This window comes from Sceloporus occidentalis, unplaced genomic scaffold (assembly GCF_023333645.1).
Source record: "Sceloporus occidentalis isolate IW3139 unplaced genomic scaffold, rSceOcc1.0.p SCAF_74, whole genome shotgun sequence".
NCBI classification, from domain to species: domain Eukaryota; kingdom Metazoa; phylum Chordata; class Lepidosauria; order Squamata; family Phrynosomatidae; genus Sceloporus; species Sceloporus occidentalis.
In genome coordinates, this window is record NW_028317054.1 from 5,088,165 (window position 1) to 5,104,635 (window position 16,471).

Consider the following 16,471-nt stretch of genomic DNA (forward strand, 5'->3'; position numbering starts at 1 on the left):
GTTGCCAAAAATTACATTATACTAATCATCATTAAAGAAAAGAAATATAAACATTTGCCTACCAATTGGATCCCTAATTTTCACGGCACGGGTGGCAGCACTTGGCTTGCCAACTCCAGCCTGGTTTTCGGCTCTGACTCTGAAAATGTATTCCTTGTTCTCCACAACATCATTAAGAGTAGCTCCCAGCTCATCAGGTTTAGTTATTATAGCTGTATCCCATTTGATTGATGCTCTGTCACGAAGTTCAATAATATATGCCGTGATTTCAGATCCACCGTCATACTCTGGGGGTTCCCAAGTGATTGTGGCGCCAAAGCGATTAACATCAACCACATCTACATTGAGAGGAGGCCCTGGAACATCTATGATAACAAGAGAAAGCATGTTACTTTGTTGATATTAACAGAGTAATATTATGGAAAATTAAATATATCACACAGCCCCAACTTACCAAATTTGCTCTTTGCTTCTACAGGTTTGTCTGTTTCGACTGGTTCACCAGCACCAACTCTATTCTTTGCGCTTACACGGAAAAGATATTCGACGCCTCCTTTCTGTAGTCCAGTGACTGTGTATTCACAACTATCTGCATGGTCTGTGACCAGAACCCATGTCTTACGCTTAATGTCCCTTCGTTCAATTATATACCCAGTGATTTTACTACCACCATCAGTTTCTGGCTCTTCCCAGGCAAGGCTTACTTCTCCATCATAGGTATCAATGACTTCTAGATTTCTAACAGGTCCAGGGACATCTGAAGAACAAAGCAATTATGCAACATGTTAATTAATGCAATTAATTACCTTCTAATGTTTTCAGTTTTCTTTTCTTTGAGGGTGATTATTTGTCCAAATGGACACACTAACTTACCAATAACGTCTAAGTTGATAAAAGCTTCTGCTTTGCCATGTTTGTTTTGTAGTATTATTTTGTATCTTCCCTTATCTGCTTTCTTGGTTTCAGGGATACGGAAGCTGGTACTGTTTGCTGTAATATCAACATGCATGTCGGGCAATGTTTCATCATCCTTTTGCCACTCTGCTTCCGCTTTTGGATAAGCATCATACGGAACAGACATGGTTAATGGCTTTCCGGCATCTATCACAATGTTCTGGTCTGCTGTCTTGATCTTAGGTGCAGCTGTTGATGAAACATGTAAGAATGTTATAGATTTGTTAAAATAATGTCACTCATCCAAACAGACTCATTTACCTTTTCTAGTGTAGCTGTTACAGAAAACACAATCTAATATTCGTATAAATTCTTTACTGATGTTCTGGAAGCAGTGGATATGTCACTTAATAAAATGCAATGGTGTATCTGATGTTTTATAAACTGTAATTGATGTAGAATCTCTTTATATTTACATTGCTAGTGACACTTATTAAATACCACAATGACACTGAGCTGGACATTTAAAAAGAGATATACAATACCTGCTAATTCAAGTTTTGCTCTGGCTTCTTTATCCTTTGCGATGAATCTGTATTCCCCTTGATCACGAGGTCTGATCTCACAGACTTGTAACCTGTGTACTTTTCCTTCACTCATCATTTGATGTTTGTCACCTTGGACGATGATCATGTTATTCCTCAACCATTTGACCTCCACTCTGTCTTTATTGAGCTCAGCCTCAAATATGACATCAGATCCTGGTGCTTCAAATGCATCCAGTGGTGGTCTGATAATCTCCACTGGTATTTCTGAAATGAAAGTTTAAAATTTAATATTTTATCTGCCTCTTGACAAGTCAAAAGTAGTTGAGTGAAGAAAACGGTGTTACCTTCAACAAAAAGTCTTGCTCTGGATTTCCTCTCATCTACGCCACAAGAATATTCGCATTCATCTTCTGGCCTGCAGTCTTTTATGATAAGTCGATGGAGACTTCCATCTTTCTCAAATTGGTATCTAAACAACACATATTAGCAAACAAGGGCAAAACATTTAAAAAAATGTTATAGCAATATTGTGCATTGTAGTCCATTTCAGTGATATATCAAATATAACCACTAAAAATACAGTTACTTTTGGCTGTAAGACATTTGTAGACATGAGCTTGTCTTTCTTGTTTAAAATCTATGTCTATGCAGTTCATTTATGAAACCCCCATAGAAGGAGGCAAATATTATGTAAACTATGGTGACATACTGCATTTATATCTTATTTAAACATAAGCTCACATATTGATATATGACACAATAAACATTAAAGCATTTTACTCACTTCTTATTTTCTCTTATTTCTCTGCCATTACGGTACCACCTCACACTAGCTTTCTCTTTGGAAAGCTGACAAGTGAAAACAGCATCCTCAAATTCAATAACTGTCTGGTCCTGAAGGTGTTGAACAAAATCTGTAGGAGCTTCAGTGATCAATAGTTCAGCAACTGCTTTGTCTTGGCCAGCAATTACAGTATATTCTCCTTCATCAACAAATCCGCAGTCTTTTATAATTAGAGAATGCTTGTATTTATCAGCTTTATACAAGATTCTTCTGTCCAACACAACTTCCTGACCATTCTTCATCCAAGTAACAGTTGCATTTGGACGATTGACTTTGCAGCAGAAAGTGACAGATTTCTTCTCCATTGTCTCAATATCTTCAATGGGTTCCACAATTCTCAGGTCCTCCTCTGTGATAAGAAAATAGAAGCATTTAAGCTTCAAACATTTCACATGTATCAAGTTAATTGTCACAGTGTTCCAAAGCATCTACTCACCTAGGACTGTTAAGTTGCCAGAGGACTTTACATGTTCTCCTCTATGGTTTGACAGGGATACTGTGTAGGTGGCTTGGTCTTCCATTTGTACATCTCTGATTCTGAGAGTATAGACTAAATCTTTATGGACCATGACATGTTTTGAACTGTCAAAGATTGCTTCATCATTCATGAACCACTTGGCTTTGGCTCCTTCTGTGTTGACTTCACAGTTGAAAACAAGTTCTTGTCCCTCCTTGACCTGTTGGTCCTTTACAGGAGTAATAATTCTGAGTTTTTCTGTAAAACACAATTTGAAATGACTTTAGAAATGCAAAAACATAATTTTATAAAGGAGAATCAAAATTATGATACTAATGTAGGATGGAAGAGATTAGAAAGTGACTTGACATGGTATAGCTGTTACACTGAACTAGACATGTTTATAGTAAAATTAGCCTACGCTTTTAGGTTTAGGTGGTAAATCAGCTGAATAAACTCCAGGGATTAGCTATCTCAGCTTTTTTATTTTTCTCATTATTTCTAATTTCTTTATTATAACTCACCGATAACTGTCAGGTTTGCTGGTGCTCTGGACAAACCAATCACTGCAGCATATGTTCCTTCATCTTCTTTAGGCACTGAATCTTTTACAACAAGGATTCTCTTCTTGCCATCAGAAATTATATCATACTTGTCACCAGGGACAAGAACAGTTTCACCCTTGAGCCACTGGACTTCAAAGGCTTCCTTTGAAACAGAGCAGATAAATTCGGCTCTTTCTCCCTCAAGCACTTCAAGGTTTTGTGGTCTTGAAATAAACTCTGCAGCAAGTTCTGAAACAAAATCATATAACACAACATTAAATTGTGTATTATATATATATATATCTTAAAATTACGGAACACAGAGTTAGTACCGTTACCTTTTATTCCAAGTTTGCCAGTTGTACGTGAACGTGGTAGTCTGCAGTTGTATTCTCCAGCATCATCTAGGAAAATGTTGTGGATTATCAGAATTCTTCTCCTGCCCTCTGCAATGTGCTCATACCTTCCACCATCTGGGAGCTCTTCATCTCCTTTAAACCAGGTTACATCTGCACTTGGCTTTGAAACCTCACAAATCAGTTTCACTGTTTCTGATTCAGAGGATTCAATGTTTGGCAGATTTTTAGTAAAAACAGCTTCTTCCTCTGAAATGATAAAATGATGTGATGAGGGCACTGTAAACTACATAAACAATGTTAAACTCTATACTAGTATGTGAAAAAGAAATAAAAATATATTTTTATCACACAGGACTGCTTGTTCTCCTTACCGATCACTGTAAGCAAGCCAGAGGTTCTTGCCATTTTTGACTCGCAAACATATTCTGCTTCATCATCAAACACGCACTTGTTCACCACAAGAGCACGTGTGACGCCTTTAGATATGATATCATATTTTTTACCCTTTCGAATTTCAACTCCGTCTTTGAACCAGCGGACCTATGTTAACACAAACAACTTGGTCAGAAAGACACACACAAGGGAAATATAGGTAACATTGCAGTCCAACTGCTAGAAGGGTATGCTATATAAAATAATTAATGAATGTATGAAAATCAAGGATAAGTATAATTAGAACTTTGCTTCAGCTATGTGGCTTCCATTGGGTATTGCAACTGAGTTGATTTTATGCATGTTTCAAATGAGTATCAAGCAATTTAGGTAACTTTAGATATTGTACCTTAGCAGTTTCTCGAGAAATTTCACACTCAAATCGAGCAGTTTCCTTTTCTTTAACTTCAAGATCAGTAAGAGGCTTTGTAAATTCCACAAAAGGAGCTACAGAAGAAACAAGATGACATTTACAAGTTCATTGACCATTTGTATATTATATCATTATACATAAAGTCTACCCCTGTGTTCTATGAATTAATGTAGGATACAACTTTCATCCCTGACTGAAAAAATGAAAATAGATAACAAAAGTATATGATAAGTCCTACTTACGTTCTACATTTAAGAAAGCAGATGTCTTGAAGTCTTTGGCATCACATGTGTATGTTCTGGCATCATCCAAGGTACAGCCATGAATGATAAGTTTTCGGACTCTTCCCTCGGCAATGATGTCGTACTTCTTGGTTTTGTGGATTTCCTGACCATTCTTAAACCATTTAACCTCAGCATTCTCTCTGGATACTTCACACTCAAGCACAGCAGTAGCTTCTTCTTCTACTGTCTGGTCCTCGAGAGGTTTAGTAAACTCAACAGGTGGTTCTAAAGGTTATAATATAAGACATTAGTAACCCAGTCTGGTGTTTCCATGTACTTGTAAAGACATGAAATATTAGGACAATAGATAATACCTTTTACATTTAGGTTGGCCTCGGTCTTGAAGTCCTTTGCAGTCAATCTTACTTCCCCAGCATCATTAAGCTGGACATCCCTAAGGATTAATGTGTGGACTCTTCCTTCAGAACGTGTGACAATCTAAAAACGACCACATTTTATTATTTGTGTTTCAAACTTTGATTATTACAGTAGTGTCAGTAAACAGTTGTATATGCATAGTTATACAAGCTTTTAACTTATTGGACCCTTCTACAGATGTATTTTTCTGTTATGAAATTGAATTAGCAGATACATTGATGATGTTACAGTGTGGTAACTTTATTTCATATGATCCCAAGAGTAGTCCCCTCAACATATATATGTCAAAATAGACATATATATTGTATATTAACAATGTTTTAATGGTTTTAAGAGTACCCCCCAACAAAATCAATATATATATATATATATATATATATATATATATATATATATTGTATATTAACAATGTTTTAATGGTGTTGTTGCATGCATGATTAAAAAAAAAATTGTACATTTCAGATGAGAAAACTTGATCTCTATTTTATAAACAACATATTCATATGTTTTAACTGTACTTAAATATATCAGTGATTTTTCTAAAAAAATGTTACATTTTATCTACTTCTTATGTTGTTTAATATATTATATTTCATTTTATTAAATATTTTAAAAATATGTTTAAAAAAATATTTCTTATTATTTTCACTGTTTATATTATTTCTAAATTATACATAAGACTGTATAATATAATTTGTCAGTGGTTGCCTTTGGCAGTTTTCCTGCTGGTCACACTATGCTTTTTTTCACTTAAGTCCTCTGGTATCTTGAAATGTAAAATGAGCACTTGAAGTTTGGGATAAAAATAGCCTCTCAGAGAGGATCTGGAGAACAGATCTATCCACAAACCCATGCTGTCAATTACCACAAATGGAATTTTAAACCCGCTAATCCCCATATATGCACAATACCTTACTGCAGTTATGATCAGAATGAAAAACTAATTAAGAAATGCATGTACTGCCTTGCCACAAGATTAGCAAAATAGTTTCTGTCTTCTTTTTTTTTTCAAATATAAATCTACTGTGCTATAAAGCAAAATCTGTAAATTGCTAAACATTTGTTAGAAAAACATAGGAGCTGCCATTTACATTTTGAAACCTGCAAATTAAATGAGAGGTGTAATATAAGAAATCAATAATGGAAAATAAATAATGGTCTAATAGAATTTACTATTAATATGTTTCTGGAAGTATTCTTCTTAAATGGCCTTACCTTGTCACTGGGCTCCAGTTTTTGACCATTAAGGAACCATTCCACTGGGATCCCCTCATAGGAGAGTTCACATTCGAAGGTAGCCGACTCACCAGCTGTTACGGTCACATCCTTCAGGGGCCTTAGCAGGCCTATTACACGAGCTTTTCCAATAGAAGAAGACATTATCCATTAATATGTGCTAAGACCACTGTAGACCCTTACCCTCCAACTTCCATTGCAGCTTTCCTTAGGGATGCCAAATGCTGCACTGCCACTATTTAAGGTCTCCCAATGAATGTGGCCTCCGGGGAGTATAAGGGGTGGAACTTCTCCTAACTTGGAGTAGGTGTTTCCTTACATTGAACAGAGTCAGCAGTATATGTGTAGCATCTGTCGGCCACCAGCCACACACATTCCTCTTGCTACATATGGCCTATTCCTTCCAAAATAGCAGAGCCGCTATTGGACAGAGACAGCTGACACCTAATTACCTTATCTGCTCCTGTCCGTCAATCTATTGACACTTTCCAAAAATGTAACCTTAATGATTTCTCTGCCTGTAGGAAAGCTGCCAGCACAGCAATCTTTCTTTGTAATGCCCTTCTTTCATAACAACTTGTTACACAAGCATCCTTGGGTTCATGCAGAATCACAATTTCATAAAATGGCTGACAGTTCTATCAAGACAGTTTGTGAAACTGTTGCTGCAAAAATGATAATTTCCACAAATTATCACTTAATTTAAAAGTACAATTATACTCTTTAAATATTGCAAAAAACGAAACAACGGTCATGGTATATATTAAATACCCACTTGCTATTCCTCTGTAAATTAAGTAGGAGTCATTGATAACACTCTCTTACTAATTGTAATTCCACTGAAATCTAAAAAGATTGTTTTATAAAAGTCACAAATTAAATTTTGTATTCAATTTAAATATTGAGTTTTCATGTTTGCATCATCTATAAAACCCTTTTTACTTAAACATTTTAATAACACTTACCCTTTACTTTAAGATGAGCGCTGGATTTGGCATTGGCTGCTTGGAAATCCACACCACCTGCTTGGTCCATTTGTACATTGTAAAGGATAAGGAAATGCTTTTTGCCTTCTTCTTTGATTTCACAGTCCTAGAAAGATATTGTATAGGTTACATTACATTTATTTAAATAGTATCACATTCTATAGTTCTTTATATACAATTCCAAATAAATTAATACACGTTCAAATGTACACAAAATGTACTTAACTTGCACACTTTAATTTCTATAGAATCATAGCGTAAAGAGAGATAGCTTACTGGAGAAGTGTGTAATGTTTCTCCTTTTAGTTTCCAAGTGGAGTGGACATCCTCCTCAGATATTTCAGTCTCAAAGCGTGCTGTTTCAGTTTCAATTACTTCCACACTATACAGTGGACGGACAACCTTGATATCACGTTCTAGATTATGAAACAAGCGGAGAAGATACATGAAACTTTCTGTACACATACAGGACACAACTAATGAAAGTTAAATTTATCCTCATTGACAAGTTTACCTTCAATGTTCAGTTTTGCAGTTGTTTGGTCAGTTCCACAATCACATGTGTATTCACCAATGTCCTTTTTAGAAGCTTTCTTGATGATAAGAATGCGCTTCTTGCCATCGGTTTTAACAATAACATTCTTTGAAGGAATTATTTCCTGACCATCTTTGAACCATTTAACAGGAGCTTTGGATTTGCTGATTTCACAATGAAGAATGACTTCATCTTTCTCTACGGCTGTATAATCTTGAAGTTTGCTTGTAAAGTATGGGTCTCCTTCTGCAAATAAGAGTGGTCATTACTAACAAATGATTGCAGTGTACCCCGTAATACAATTTAGTTCCTGGATGTGCATTATGCAACAGTTTAATATAGATGTATATCTCCATAAGAATTATTTGGAGCACAATTCAACTTTTAGCTCTGAAAACAACAGATGCGTACAATATATGACATTGTCTGTCCACTTTTAATATGCTGGTATTAATCTTGCTTAATTGCTTAATAATGCAAATTGCCATGTTCAAAAATATACACTGTAACCATCCAAATCTTGTAAATGTTTTATTTAACAAACTCTTGTTATCGGATACTTACCAAGAACGGTAAGTTTGGCATCACAAGTTTTTCCCATTGCTTCAACTTTAATAAGAGAGGTGTCATCCAAAGAAACATCTTTGAATTTGATAGTGTGAAATTTGCCTTCATCGTGCATTGACACGAGCTTGCTTGGGTGTAGACGCTGATCATTCTTAAACCAGCTAACTTGAATGTTGTCATGAGACAGCTCAACTGTAAACTCAGCAGTTTCCTGTTCTTTAACTGTGACATCTTTGAGTGGTGACACAAATTCGAGACGTATACCTACAAAACAAGACATTATAATTTGCAATGTAGAATGTAAGTGATTCATACATTTACCCTCAAGTTTATTACACAGCCAATTTCAGAAAACAATGTGTTTCAAAGTCACAAACCTTCAATGATGAGTTTGGCACTAGTTCTCTTATCTTCCGCTTCAAACATGTATTTAGCTTCATCTTCAAAAGCAACTGATTTTACTATAAGTGTGTGTCTTGTGCCTTCGGCAACTATCTCATACTTGTCGTCTCCCTGAAGTTCCTGGGTTCCCTTGAGCCAACGGTTTGTTTTAGGTAACCTAGACACCTCACATTCAAACCTTGCTTCATCCTTTTCAAACACCTTGACGTCGGCGAGTGGAGTGATGAAGATAAGTGGTAGTTCTACAAGAGAAAACATGAGTTAAATAAGATAAAAACTTTCCATTTCCTAGTCTTTATCAACATTTAATATTTGTAGTTATGTTCCTTATAGTTCTTGCTTAATGGTAGTTTAATGTCTACTAATAGAGCTATAAATAAAAGTTATGAAATAAATATAGATATATTCTAAACATTTCATATGGTCATATGTGAATATTTGCTTACCTTTCACTTTTAGGTTAGCTTGGCTTTTGGCATTAGCCGCCTGGAAGGAAATCTCTCCGGTCATATCTAGTTTGCAGTTATACAGGATAATGACATGCTTCTTTCCATCCTCTATAATTTCACAGTCCTGTTTTCAATGTTATAATGAGATTGTTTTAGAAATGTTTTGCTTAATTGTATGTGATAAGCATTTTATGTTGCAGAAAATAACTTTAAATGTCTTACAGGTGATGGTGATAGGATTTCTCCTTTAAGTTTCCACTGAGCATGGACTTCAGGTTCTGAGATTTCAACCTCAAAGCGGGCTGTTTCGCCTTCAAACACCTCCACTCCGTACAAGGGGCGCTCCACTTTAATTATGCGAGCTGCAATACGTTACCGCAAAACAAAGTTATAATGTATGACTGGAAAAGATAGAACACTCATGGCTCTAACGTGAAAAATGTTTCTGAGTCAATTACATACCTTCGATGTTCACACTTGCTTTTGTCTTGTCTGTTCCACAGTCACATTCATAATCCCCTTTATCTTTTTCATCAGCTTTCTTAATCTTCAGAATTCTGCGTTTGCCTTCAGTTTTTATGGACACGGTCTTTGAAGCTTTAATCTCCTCACCACCTTTGAACCACTTCACAGGTACATCTTTGCTAAGCTCACACTCCATGGTGATATCATCTTTCTCCACCGCAGTATAGTCTTGTAATTTCACAGTGAAGTAAGGATCAGCCTCTGTAAACGGACCACCCCGAGGAGTTAATAAAGCACAGTTCATATGTATGGACTATGGAAACTCAAGTAGATTTTTATTTCTTTATGATAACACAAACACAATTCATACTACACAAAGGTACATATATAAAACGCAAGACTTACATTTAACATTTAGCGACAAAATATGCCTAAACATACAATAATTTATATGGCTGCAGACGATTGGTATAGACAGACGAGACAGACAGAAACATAAAATGAAAAAATAGGTGTAAATGTGATTAGTTATTGTGAGACTGGACAACTTTAATTCCCCAGGCTATTTTTATATTACAATTCAAATAATCTAGTGGATGGGCTGTAACTCGATAATAGATTGTGAGTTTATTAGTGCAATAATCGGCTAGAGTAGAGTGTGAGGGTAAGTGTTGTTCTCATCATAAAACTCTAGTAAACATAAAAGAGTCACTAACATTAGTTACAAGTATACATTAAAATAATACTATAAATGTTTTAGGGGACTTCATGACTGGGTTGGGACCCATTGCTAGACTTGTTAGATTGGGATGCAATTAAGCTTTAGGTTGTAGTCAACATGGTAGGCCAAATTAAGACTGGGGTTAGTGTCTGACTAGAAAATACGGGTAAACTGCTTTGTTAGTCAAGATATGTAAGACATAGGGATAAGATTTAGCAATGACAATATGATAAGGAAGGCCAAAAGAAGATTTAAGATTTACATTTACATTTACATAATGTGTGTTTGAGATCAACTTCTCTAGGAAGTTTACCGTGGGACTATATTGGGAAAAGAATGATGAGTTCCATCTTTAACACTGAAAAGTTGGTTGACATCCAGATCAAGATTTACATCTCAGATGTAAAGTGGTGTGTCCAGGACTTACATGTGAAGAAAGAATTACAAATCTGAGAGGATTCTGAGAGGAGATCTGACAGCTAAAACTTGAGTTGCAAGAACAGACAGACTTGATAGAACATAAGACAACAACAGAGACATGACAACAGCTGCGAGGACGAAACAAAACAACAGCTGTGAAGACAAAAGAGGCCAAACAAGAATTTGTTCTTTTTTTTTGCTCTGATCACAAAAGGCGTGAAGTTAAAGAATATACAGGGTGCCACAGAAGCAAAGCTTTTAGACAGCTTACGTAGAATGATGAAAGAAAAATATTCTTGTACTAATTATCTCTGGTAACTGATTAGAACATAAAACTGTCAAGCAATAGATCGTACCTAACACCTTTAGTTTTGCAGTTGTATGTAAACCTTTGACTTCAGCTTTAATCTGTGAGATGTCATCTAGAGTTACTTCTCTGATCTCCATCTTGTGTGTCTTGCCATCTTCAGAGATAAGAACTGTTCGGCTAGTGTGAAGTTTCTTGTCATTTCTATACCAGGTAACTGGCATATTTTCATGGGAAAGCTCAAACTCAAAGTGAGCGGTTTCTCCTTCTTTGACAGTCTGATCTTTTAGCGGTGAAATAAACTTAAGTCTTATACCTGCAATAAAAGTGTCACTGATTAACATGCTGTACAAGAAGTAACAGCTTACTGTACAGCTTTAAGAATATGTAGAAATGGGTGAACTTGTCTCAGGCATAGCACTGAGCAAGTTGTTATTCAATGTTTAGAAGTTGTCATTGTCTTGAAGCTACAAGATGAGAAGTCTAGATTTAAAAATAAAACCTGTCTGTAACAAATTGTGGCTTTGCCTATCTCTACTCATATGACAGACTTGCCTTCTACTGTGAGCTTTGCAGTAGACATTTTGCCATCAATTGCTGCTGTGTAATCCCCTTCATCATCAAAAGCAGAATCATTAATGACAAGGATGTGCTTTTTTCCATCTGAAATAATGTCATATTTTTCTCCGGCCTTGATAATATCTGGGCCTTTGGACCATATGACATTTGCTTCGCGTGTAAGAGTACATTCAAATCTAGCTTGACGTTTCTCTGGAACGGTTACATCTTTCAGAGGTGCAGCGAAATCCAGCTCTATTTCTAAAGATAGAATGCAGTTTACAAATGTTAGATATAGGAAAGAATTGTGTGATGCTAAAAACTCTGTAGTATGGCATCAAGTCCAACATACCTTTTACTGTAAGGATGGCTGCAGTGTTTGCATTTAGGGCCTGGAAAAGAACCTCTCCAGCCTGGTCAACTTTGACTTTGTGTAAAGTAAGGAACCGCTTTCCTCCCTCTGACTTGATTTCACATGTCTAGAAATAATGGAAATACTCTATTAATAACAAAATAACAAAATGAGAGTGTATGTATGTGTGCCCAAGAGCACTCAAGAAACCTGTTCACTTAAGGATCAAGTGATCAAACAGAGAACATAATCCTATACAATAATGAACAAAAGAACCAAAGCCATGTAACAAGGTGCAATTTATAATAGAAAACTAAACCCTCCATCCCTGAACTTCAGAATACTTACAGGAGATGGCCTTAGGATTTCTCCTTTCAGCTTCCATTCTCCTGGAATGTCCTCCTCAGAAATTTCACAATCAAATGATGCAGATTCCTTCTCGTAAATTACAACATCTTCCAAAGGTTTGAGCAGATCAACTTCACGATCTGAAACAGAGAAACAATGTTATGCCACTGTAAAACAAAGTGCCAATCCACATTTATATGGATATGCATTAATAGCATTTCAAATGTAAGCTTCCATAGTCGCTTTTCCATACCTCCCAAAGTAAGTTTTGCTGTAACTTTTTTGCCTTCAACTTCTACTGAGTATTCCCCAACATCATCTGGGCCAGCATTTTTTATAATAAGGAAGATTTTGTTTCCTTCTTTTTTCAGCTCAGTTTTGTCATTGGGCTCTGCTGGAATCTCATCATCTCCTCTGAACCATTTAATGTTTGGTGTGTCCTTAACTATATCGGCCACAAATGTGGCAGTAGTCTTGGGTTTTACATGTTGGTCTCGTATTGGCTTAACTAACCAGTCACGTATTACCTCTGCAATGGAGAACAAAAATATTAGATCCAGGGATAATGGTAACTACATTATTTCAACAAGCTTATACAAGATGTTACAAGCATAGTAACAATATTTAAATATTCACTGTAATTTCACACACTAAACTATAAAGATCACATAATTTACATGACAAAGAAGGTTTATTACATATTTAGTCCTATAAAACGCATCACCGTACAATTTGATTGGTTTGTGCTATATTCTATATGGATGATTTCATAGTGCAGTTTTAATATATATACCTCATCTGTTCAGTCAAATGCTTTTAAAAATGAATATGTGGAGAATAGCAAGATAAAATTATGAAACATACATGAAAAAGACAATTGGATTTTGATCTTGAAATGTATATCTTGTTTGCTTTGGGTAACATTTGTAAACATTTCTCAAAGAATCTATGCTTCCTAAGCAGAATATTTTTCTGTATTATCATTTTTTTCTATTCTGTTATATTGGAGACGTGATAACCCTATCATCAATAAAGGTCATTATGTTCATTATGTTTATTCGCAGCTTGCCCTCTAAATAATGATAGTTACTTACCTACTACTTTAACATTGGACTCGCATTTGATATCAGCACTTTCTACTGCACAGGTATAAACTCCAGCATCGTCATCATCAGCAGCCACAACAGTAAGAGTCTGAGTCAAGCCAATCACATTAATTTGGTATTTTCCTGGCTCATCAATAATTTTCTTCCCATCCTTGTACCAGACTACCTCTCTATCCTTATTGAGCTCACAGTTCAAGTACATGGGCTGTGTCTTCACAACTGTTACTTCTTGTTCTAGCGTTTTCACAAAACGTACTGGCAACTCTGTAGGGAAAAAAGTAAGCAATGTTACTGTACTTTTTAGAAATATACTAGCAGTAATATATATATATATATATATATATATACAATAATAATAACAGTAAATGTTTAAATAAATAATATAAATGTTATATAAATGTTAGTACATTCAATGAAATACCTTCAACAATTAGTTTGGCTGTGGATGTCTTTTCTTTGTTTCCCAACTTTGCAACACAAGTGTATTCGCCAGTGTCTGAAAGCTGGACATCAATAATATGCAGTTTTCTATCCTTGCCATCAGCTATGAATTTGTGCTTGGGGCTCTCTCTCAGATTGCTGCCATCCTTCATCCAGGTTGTAATGGCGGTGGAAGGTGAAATGAGACATTCAAATATGGCGGAAGAACCGACAGATTCTGCTTCTTGTAACACAATATCTTTGAGTTCCTTGACAAATTTCAGTGGGACAGCTTTGAGTTGATAGGTGAAAGCTGGCTCATCTGGAGGTTTGTCTCCTCCGCTGCCTGGTCTCAGTTTCCTCTTCTCTGCATCTAATGGTGAAGGAGTCTTCTTGGCTAGAATTCAGATGTGAAGATGGTTATCTTCAAGATGGTGCATTTTAGTTTCCTTGTAACCTTTCATTTTACACATGCTCATAATAAAAATCAGAGGCATTGGCCGTTTTTTTACTTTGCAACCGTTTCTTTGCAAACAAATTGTAAAGTTAATAACAAAATCTCTGAAATAGTTGGTAAAACATCATGCTCATATTAGCAAGATTGTAAGCTTGCGAGCAGGGGTCTCTCCACCTAATATATGGCTTAGTCTGTCAATTCTAGTCTTGTCAAACCCCTTAAATATATATATTGTAAGAAGCGCTGCGTAAATAGTTGGTGCTATGTAAAGAAAACATAACAATAATAATAATAATAATAATAATAAACAAATGTCATTCTAATCCTGGCCAATTTGAACCCTAATTATTCAATGAAAAATAAAAGTAAAGAAAAGAAATACTTTAATTAATAATAATTTTATGGAAAAATGAATGTGAATGTACCAAAAACATGCCAAGCAAAACACTCTCACCTTTAATAGGAGTTTTACCCTTAGCAGCTTCATCTTTTGGTGCTTTGGTATCTGAAGTGAAATGTTTTATATTAGTTACGGTTCCCTATAGCAGTGTGTCATTTGGTAACATTGTGTTACCTTGTTAACCATTCCTTGCTAAAGTGAATATATTAAAATGTTAAACTTCAACACAACTTAGTGATGTGTTTGGTATCAGATATGTAAATGTATGATGTATTGTAAACTAAATTATCAGTACATCATAGATTATTAATGCATATAAAGTAGACTACAGTGGACACCAGGCAGCATTTAAAAATATCTTCTTGAAGGTGAACTTGTATGCCATCTAATCCCCTACCACATATCTCTCTGTAGATTATTTGCAGATATGAAACTACATGGCTATCTGGGACAGCAAAAATATCTAGTGAATTAAACTTGCAAATGATTGCAAAAAAGAACTAAAATGAAATGTTGCCAAACTCATTTGTAAAATGATGGAATTAAATAAAACACATATTAGACACTGACACATGCAAAACATGTAAAATTAGGTTGTAATGTAAACAGATCCAAACAAAAACCACAAACATGGAAACAAACAATGAAAGTTTATGGACTGAAAGAAATCCTTATTTCTGGAACATTCAAGTGTGAACAATAGTGAAGAATGGAAACATACAAAATGTTGAGGTTTAATGTTGGTCTTCAAAGATGGACATAAATTCAAGATTATGAATATGAAAATGATAATCAATGTCTTCAAACACACATGAGGTAAGCTTCAGATCCAAGAGTACTTAAGAGCAGATGAATTATGGAAATGATGGTAGCATGATTTTAAAGCAGATGCTTTGCAGAGAGATGCCTCACCTCGTCTGCCAACGGCCTTTGATGGCGTTTCTAATGCAGCTTCCTTTGCTTGCCCATTTTCTTCACTAAGTATATCTTCTTCTGAACCATAATCAGTCGGTTCAGATAAACTTTCAATGTCATGCTCCCAGCTTCCTTCCTCTTGTAGTCCTTCATTATCTTCTGATTCCGTTTTTTGATCACCTGAGACCTTGGATTTCACTGGAGTCATCAAAGATTTGTCCAAAGCCTTGAGTTGTTCTGTTTTATGTTTTCCAGTGGGAGTGCTGGTTCTGCTAACTGCTTTGCGCGAGGTGTCTTCTTCATGGCTTAATCTTTTCCCAGAAGGAATTAGCTCCTCTGTCTCTACAGGAGTTCTTTTTTCTGCTTTTTTTAACGAAGAGATAACCATCTTTTCCTCTTTAGGCTCTGTTTTTACAGCAGGCTTGTCCTTTGCTGATGGAGTTTTTCTGAAAATAGCATCCTTTTTATGTTCTGCTGGTAGCTCTGGTTTAGTTGAATCAGCTGTTTTTTTAGTTTTTGTAATCTGTCGTTCAGCTATTTCTTCATCTGTTTGTTGTTTTCTACTGTCCTTGATATCCATTGTCTGCATTTTCTTTTCTGGTTTAATTATACCGATGTCAATCTCTGATACCTTTCCTTTAGAGTGTTCAATTACTACCTCTGTGGGTGTACTTTCAAGAGATTTTGGTTTGATTATTTTGTCTTTTCTGGAA

General features: G+C 35.6%; 1 protein-coding gene across 1 annotated transcript in view; it reads right to left on the bottom strand.

Annotated features, from left to right (window-relative positions):
• Positions 1-16,471, bottom strand: part of LOC149286002 (titin-like) — a 200,452-nt gene that overhangs the window by 76,561 nt on the left and 107,420 nt on the right. Inside the window, exons 119-148 of the mRNA XM_089494688.1 lie at positions 14,898-14,948; positions 13,988-14,383; positions 13,555-13,830; positions 12,714-12,989; positions 12,461-12,600; positions 12,113-12,239; positions 11,758-12,021; positions 11,252-11,518; positions 9,752-10,015; positions 9,512-9,651; positions 9,287-9,413; positions 8,816-9,082; positions 8,436-8,702; positions 7,851-8,117; positions 7,613-7,752; positions 7,316-7,442; positions 6,330-6,472; positions 5,051-5,174; positions 4,695-4,961; positions 4,429-4,526; positions 4,019-4,187; positions 3,627-3,893; positions 3,268-3,537; positions 2,723-3,001; positions 2,227-2,635; positions 1,787-1,911; positions 1,440-1,706; positions 874-1,143; positions 455-757; positions 63-365 (exon numbers count right to left, since the gene is read on the bottom strand). Coding sequence (XP_089350814.1) covers positions 63-365; positions 455-757; positions 874-1,143; positions 1,440-1,706; positions 1,787-1,911; positions 2,227-2,635; positions 2,723-3,001; positions 3,268-3,537; positions 3,627-3,893; positions 4,019-4,187; positions 4,429-4,526; positions 4,695-4,961; positions 5,051-5,174; positions 6,330-6,472; positions 7,316-7,442; positions 7,613-7,752; positions 7,851-8,117; positions 8,436-8,702; positions 8,816-9,082; positions 9,287-9,413; positions 9,512-9,651; positions 9,752-10,015; positions 11,252-11,518; positions 11,758-12,021; positions 12,113-12,239; positions 12,461-12,600; positions 12,714-12,989; positions 13,555-13,830; positions 13,988-14,383; positions 14,898-14,948 — 6,690 coding nt within the window. The remainder of the gene's footprint in view (positions 1-62; positions 366-454; positions 758-873; positions 1,144-1,439; positions 1,707-1,786; positions 1,912-2,226; positions 2,636-2,722; positions 3,002-3,267; positions 3,538-3,626; positions 3,894-4,018; positions 4,188-4,428; positions 4,527-4,694; positions 4,962-5,050; positions 5,175-6,329; positions 6,473-7,315; positions 7,443-7,612; positions 7,753-7,850; positions 8,118-8,435; positions 8,703-8,815; positions 9,083-9,286; positions 9,414-9,511; positions 9,652-9,751; positions 10,016-11,251; positions 11,519-11,757; positions 12,022-12,112; positions 12,240-12,460; positions 12,601-12,713; positions 12,990-13,554; positions 13,831-13,987; positions 14,384-14,897; positions 14,949-16,471) is intronic.